The sequence below is a fragment of the Octodon degus genome, unplaced genomic scaffold (genome assembly GCF_000260255.1).
Source record: "Octodon degus isolate 3935 unplaced genomic scaffold, OctDeg1.0 scaffold00002, whole genome shotgun sequence".
Lineage (NCBI taxonomy): Eukaryota > Metazoa > Chordata > Mammalia > Rodentia > Octodontidae > Octodon > Octodon degus.
The window spans coordinates 28,945,192-28,951,545 of record NW_004524578.1 but is presented as its reverse complement, the minus strand read 5'-3'; the positions used below and the strand labels follow the sequence as shown (position 1 = coordinate 28,951,545).

General features: G+C 47.5%; 1 protein-coding gene across 1 annotated transcript in view; it reads left to right on the top strand.

Annotated features, from left to right (window-relative positions):
• Positions 1 to 1,395: 1,395 nt before the first annotated feature.
• The window catches only part of Ivd (isovaleryl-CoA dehydrogenase), a 14,855-nt gene continuing 9,896 nt past the window's right edge, over positions 1,396 to 6,354 (top strand). Inside the window, exons 1-3 of the mRNA XM_004623411.2 lie at positions 1,396 to 1,580; positions 2,456 to 2,545; positions 2,922 to 2,973. Coding sequence (XP_004623468.1) covers positions 1,428 to 1,580; positions 2,456 to 2,545; positions 2,922 to 2,973 — 295 coding nt within the window. The 5' untranslated portion in view covers positions 1,396 to 1,427. The remainder of the gene's footprint in view (positions 1,581 to 2,455; positions 2,546 to 2,921; positions 2,974 to 6,354) is intronic.

Genomic DNA, 6,354 nt, shown 5'->3' with positions numbered 1-6,354 from the left:
CTCTCTCTCTCTCAAATAAATAAATAAATAAAATTAAAAAAAAAAGCTATTTAACACTGATAAAAAAAAATGAAATACCTCGGAATTACATGCAAGTATGGAAGCTACATTTTAATTTTTCATTGTGTTTAAAATGCAGTTACCTTTACCTTCATATCATGTATCAATTTGTTAAAAATAAAAGCACACTTCCATTTATTTATTTTTGGTACTAGGGATCATAGGCTTGCCAGGCAGGCGCTTATTCCGCTGGGCCATCTCCCCGGCCCTATTGTTTACATCAAGTCTTAGGAATAGTTCTGGTGCAATTAATCAGCAACATGCTAAGCGGTCCATCACAGCAACACTGCACCTCTGTTGTCATGCTGCAAAAGAGGCAATCAGGGGCTGGTGAGATGGCTCAGTGGTCTAAAGCACCTACTTAGAACAAGCTTAGCAAAGCACAGGGACCAGGGTTCAATCCCCCAGCACCACATGCCAGCCAGCCCCGCCCCCCGGTGGGCTGAGCTGGCCACACATACATACATACACACACACACACACATACATAAATAAATAAAATTTAAAAAAAAAAAAAAGAGGCAATCAGCAAGTAACTCAAAAGTTGAAGAAACCCTAAAGGTCGAATCCTATCACCTGAGGTAGTTTTCTTTTCTTTTTCTTTCTCTCCCTCTCTCTCCCTCACTCCCTCCCCCCTCTCTCTCCTCTCTCTCTCCCTCCCCTCCCTCCTTCCCTCTCCTCTCTCTTTCTCTCTTTTTCTTTCTTTCTTGCAATGGAGAGGGCAGGGTCCCTTTCTGGCCTTGGCCGCGGTGTGTGGAGATGCGTGTGGGTGCATCTCGACACAATTCCACGAGGGATTTTTCTCTCACTTTGGGGAGGGGGTTGAATTTTTAAAAAAGGAAAAGTAAATGGTAGGTGGGTCACAGTGCAGCAACATTCTCGGTCTGTTTTTGGAGGCAACAGACATGAAAATCGGGCTCTGACTGGACTCCGGCCACCGAGACCATCCCAACCGCCCCCACCTGCCGTGTGACCTACAACCCCCTGCCTGCGACCCACACACACACAGCTCCCAACAGGCCTCTTCCCCAGAGTCTGGATAAAACTTTAACAGGAAAGAGCTGCCATTTTCAACGGACGGAGATAACTATACTATGAATCCAGAGAAAAGACCCAAAGAAATATCTAACCTACGACGGAGGACAACAACCGACTTGCACCGCAGCAGAGTCGCAAACTTGCAGTCCACGGGAAGTCACCGCTGATTGGTCCGCGTTCAAGCCACTGCCCGGCCTTCAGCACGCCGCCGGCGGTGATTGGCCACTGGAGACCCACCCCTGTCGCCGATTGGACAGGGTGCCGAGGCCAGATTGGTACAGCGGGAGGGATGCTTACTTAGCGCCTCTGGCTCCAGAGGAGAGGCAGAGATGGCGACCGCAGTTCGGCTTCTTGGTCTGCGTGTGTCCAGCTGGAGGCTGCGGCCACTGCTACCGCCCCTCGCCAGCCTGGTCCCCCGACGAGCCCACTCGCTGCTGCCCGTAGACGATACGATCAACGGGCTAAGCGAGGAGCAGAAGCAGGTAAGGAGACCGATCCTCTCCCCTACCGCACGGCCTCCTCTGCAGAACCCACGCGTCTTCACCGGGCTTTGGGACCGAAGCTTGTCATGGGACTGGTTGGGCTGCCTGGGAGCGCGATTATCCCGCAGCTTCAGCCGTGTTCTCGTGAACCTTGGAAACGGCAGAGTATCTGGGCCATAGCCAGCAGAGAGAGTTCCGCAGGCTTCCATTCTAGTTCTATACTACCCGTCAAGTGGTTCTGTAGTGCCTCTAGGTCTTTTAGCCTAAGCTTGGGTTCAGTAAAGAGCCTGACTGTTTCGGAGACCTGGTGGAGGCGTGAATGGAGCGCCCCTAGGGGAGAGGGGAGGGAATCTACTTGGAAGGACCCGGGCGGCCACCAGCAGGCCTAGTAGGCGTGGATAAGGACCCTGTGTTTTATTCTGAATACGATTAAAAGGGATAGGATGGCTTTATGTAGAAGAGTAGCATATTTAAAATTCATGTTCAATACTGGAGAGGGTTTTTTTTAAAGCATCAAGCTGTCTAAACTGAAAAGTTTAGGGCTGATGAGATGGCTCAGGGAACTAAGCACAGAGACCAGGATCATCCATTGCACCACATGCCACTCTGGCCTCGCCCCCAGGCATGCTGAGCTGGCCACCGAGTCTGGGTGTTGTGGCCCACACCTGTAATCCCAGTGCTGCAGAAGCTGAAAAATAGGAGGATCACTATGAGTCTGAGCTGCGTAGTGAGACCCTGTACCACATACATTAAAAAAAAAAAAAAAAAAAACCTGAGGTCACTTGTGTCCTGCTTCCCTAACCTTGTCCTCAGTAGTGGAGATGTTGGTGCAATAGATTGATTTCAGCACCCTCTGTCCACCTCTCTCCCTTTAGCTTCGTCAGACCATGGCTAAGTTCCTTCAGGAGCACCTGGCTCCCAAGGCCCAGGAGATTGATAAAAGCAACGAGTTCAAGGACCTTCGAGTGAGTCTTAAGGCTGCTTGTGGGAGAGGGCTGATTTGCACTGTTGACTGAAAGAGCTCACCTTATCTCCTGGTAATAGAAATCTTTCAGGTTTACTGGCCCTGCACCCAGGGCGCTCTGAGACAGCTATTGAGACTGGGCATGGTGACACAAGCCTGTAATCCCAGCACTTGGGGGAGGCTGAAAACAGGAGAATCACTGAGTCTGATCTATGGAGTGAGACTCTGTAGACCCTCTACTAAATACATTTAAAAAAAAAACAACAACAACAACTTCCAAAGGATAGACTTCCCCACTTCAGAGACATGAGATCCATTGTTCCAGCCAAGTGTGCCTGGCTGCCTTCACAGTACCCTGCACTCCATTCTCTTGACAGGAGTTTTGGAAACAGCTTGGGAGCCTAGGTGTACTGGGCATCACAGCTCCAGGTAAGTACAGCTTCTTTCCCTAAACAAAATTTTCCTCTCAGAAATTCTCTGTGTATAGCAGCTATCCTAGGAGGTCAGTCTTACAGCTGTGATTCCTAAGCTCTGTCCAACAAGTAGCTGGTTGCAGGAATTTCAGGGCAGGTATGTCCCAAGTCCCAAGTCCTCTCTCTCTCTGTCTCTGTCTCTCTCTCTCTGTCTCTGTCTCTCTTTCTCTGTCTCTGTCTGTCTTTCTGTCTCTCTGTGTGTCTCTGTCTGTCTGTCTGTCTCTCCCTCTCTCCCTCTCTTCCTATTGCTTGTCCCTGGAACTCACTTAGGGTAGGATATGGTAAGAGTAAGGTCTGTCTGGGTCTTCAGGTGAGGTAGCCAGTTGGTAGGCTTAACAGACTCTTGGGACTGTACAATATCTCTGTCAGTCTTATTACTTACAGATACTTGCTTCTAGGGAAGAAAGCAGAGAGCTAGGGAGCTGTTTTGGGTGTTGGCATTTGAGGAGGTGCCCAGCCTTGCTTGCAGTGCCCTTGTAAAAGAGATGAGGTTTTGGAGCCTGTCCTGGACAGCCTACCCTGCTTGGGCCTGCATTCACTCTGAGAATGAGTAGGGGTGAAACATAATACATTTGCCTTTTTTCCTTGCATTACTCTGTAGACAAGAAAGAATAATGACTACTTAACTGATAAAGAAGTTAGAAATGATTTTAAAAATATGGGAGCTAAGCTAGGTGGTTTACGCCTATAACCCCAGCAATGAGGGAGATTGAGGCAGGATCATGATTTTGAGTCCTACCTCAGCAACTCTGTAAGACCCTGTCTCAAAATAAAAAGGACTGGGCCAGGGAGATGGCTCAGTAGAATAAGCGCTTGCCTGGCAAGCACAAGGGCCTGAGTTCAATCACCGGTTCCACCAAAAAATAAAATAAAATAAAAACAAAACTAAATAAAAAGGACTGAAGTGGTAGCTGAGTAGTAGAACAGCCCTGTGTTTGAGTCCCAGTATTATCAATTATTTAATTAATTAAATGATAAGCATGGATTACACAAACATATGTCATTTTATCTGAGACTTAAGCATCTTTGGCTTTTGAAATCTGAAGCAAGAGTGAGTCCTGGAGCCAGTCCCTGAGGATACTGAGAAACTTTCTACTATACTTTGTAGCATTCTCCTCACAGCTTGGAATAGGGCAGTTCTGGTGAGTTGAGCTAATCATAGAAAGTTACAACATGAATGCCCTAGTTATTTTTCTCTCATTGCTGAGACAAAATACCCAATGCCAAAAATTAAGAAAGGAAAAGTATCTCAGTTACTCTTCTTTTGTTGCTGGGACAAATACCTGACACCCAAAATGAAGGAAGGAAAGGTTTATTTAGCTCACAGTTACTGGAGGTTTCAGTCTGTACTCGGCTGGCTCCAAGGCAGAGTGGCACATGGCAGAGAGCAACTTTTCATGTCAGCAGCCAAGAGCAGAGAGCAAAATGGAGGAGTAGCAGCAACAATGGCTTCAGAGAAGAAGTCTGTCTCTCTGTCTCTCTTATATTACATTCAGGCTGTCCACCTCACGCTGGGTGTAGCACTCACACCCATAATCCCAGCAGTACTAAGACCCATATTCCCAGTGGATCATGAGTTAATCTCAAACTGTAGAAGTCCTACCCCATGACTGCATGAGGCTTTGTGGGGACAACTAGACACAAACCATAACAAAAGGTTTATTTAACTCACAGTTTGTAGAAATTTCAATCCGTAGTCCACTGGCTCCAAGGTAGGGTGGCACATGACACAGGACAACAGTTCATGGCCACAAAACAGTCAAAGCAGCAAGAACAAAGTGGTGGAAACAGGCCTCTTTCCCTGCTTTATAGTGTATGCAGGCCACCCACCCCTGGGAGGGTGCAGCACTCACTGTCAATCCCAGTGCTAGACAATGAACCAATCACAAACTGCAGATTCGGCTACCTTCAAAATGCCCTCCCCCGTGACATCAGGAAGCTTTGGGAGCAGTCCAGACACAAACCATAGCCATGAGTAGTGATGAAATGAAGCCACTTAAAGAATTCAGCTGGGCGTGATGATACATGCCTGGAAGCATGTGATCCTGTTAGGAGACTCACCCAAGAGGAACCCACGTTCAAGGCCAACCCAATCAACTTAGCAACACTCTATTACAAAATGAAATTTTGGCTTTCGGGTTTCAGCTAGGAGGAGGCTAAGGTGCAACTTTCTTCGGTCATCCTGAATCTGGGTTCATCCGACACCAGCCACCTCCAGCATGCCACCCAAGTTCAACCCCGATGAGATCAAAGTCGTGTACCTGAGGTGCACCAGTGGTGAAGTCGGCACCACATCTGCCCTGGCTCCAAGATCAGTCCGTTGGGTCTTTCCCAAAAAAAAGTGGGAGATGACATCGCCAAGGCAACTGGTGACTGGAAGGGCCTGCAGATTACAGTGAAACCGACCAAGAACAGACAGGCTCAGATTGAGGTGGTGCCTTCTGCCTCTGCCCTAATTATCAAAGCCCTCAAGGAGCCGCCAAGAGATAGAAGCAGAAAAACATTATACACAGTGGAAGTAACACTTTTTATGAGATTGTCAACATTGCCCAACAGATTTGGCACTGGTATTTAGCCAGAGAACTTTCTGGAACCATTAAGGAGATCCTGGGGACCGCCCAGTCTGTGGGTTGCAATGTGGACAGCTGGCACCCTAATGACATCATAGATGACATCAACAGTGGTGTTGTCGAGTGCACAGCTAGCTAAGGAGCATAAGAAAATACGTCAATAAAGAGATGATCTGAAAAAAAAAAAAAGAAATTTTTAAAAAATGAGGGCAGGGGCCAGGGAGATGGCTCAGTGGAATAAGCGCTTCCCTGGCAAAGCGCAAGGGCCTGAGTTGAATCCCTGGTTCTGCACACACAAAAAAAAAAAATGAGGGCGAAGAAAGCACATGCCTATAACCCAGAACTGGGGAGGCTGAGGTAGGAGGATCACTGAAAGTTTGAGGCCAGCCAGGGCTACATAATTCAAGACTAACCTGAACTACATAATGAGAGCCTGTCTCAAAAATACATAAAACGACAGACAGACAGACAGACAGACAGACAGACAGCCCCAATGGTAGCTGAGGGTAAAACTCGGTGGTGGAGTGAGCAATGGCACAGGCTCCATCCCCAATACTAAGAAGAAAATAATTTAAATGACATAATGCAAAATGCTTGGGTGGAAGGGTGTTGGGAACTCCTAAGCAAGACTCTTCAGTGTATTTTTGTGTTTTGGGGGTTTAGGAGCTGCCATCACCCCCAGCCTCACCCCATCACCACCCCCTCAGCCAAGAACATGCCTCTGCATCAGAAGCTTTTGATTTTTTTTAACTTTTTTTTTTTTTTTT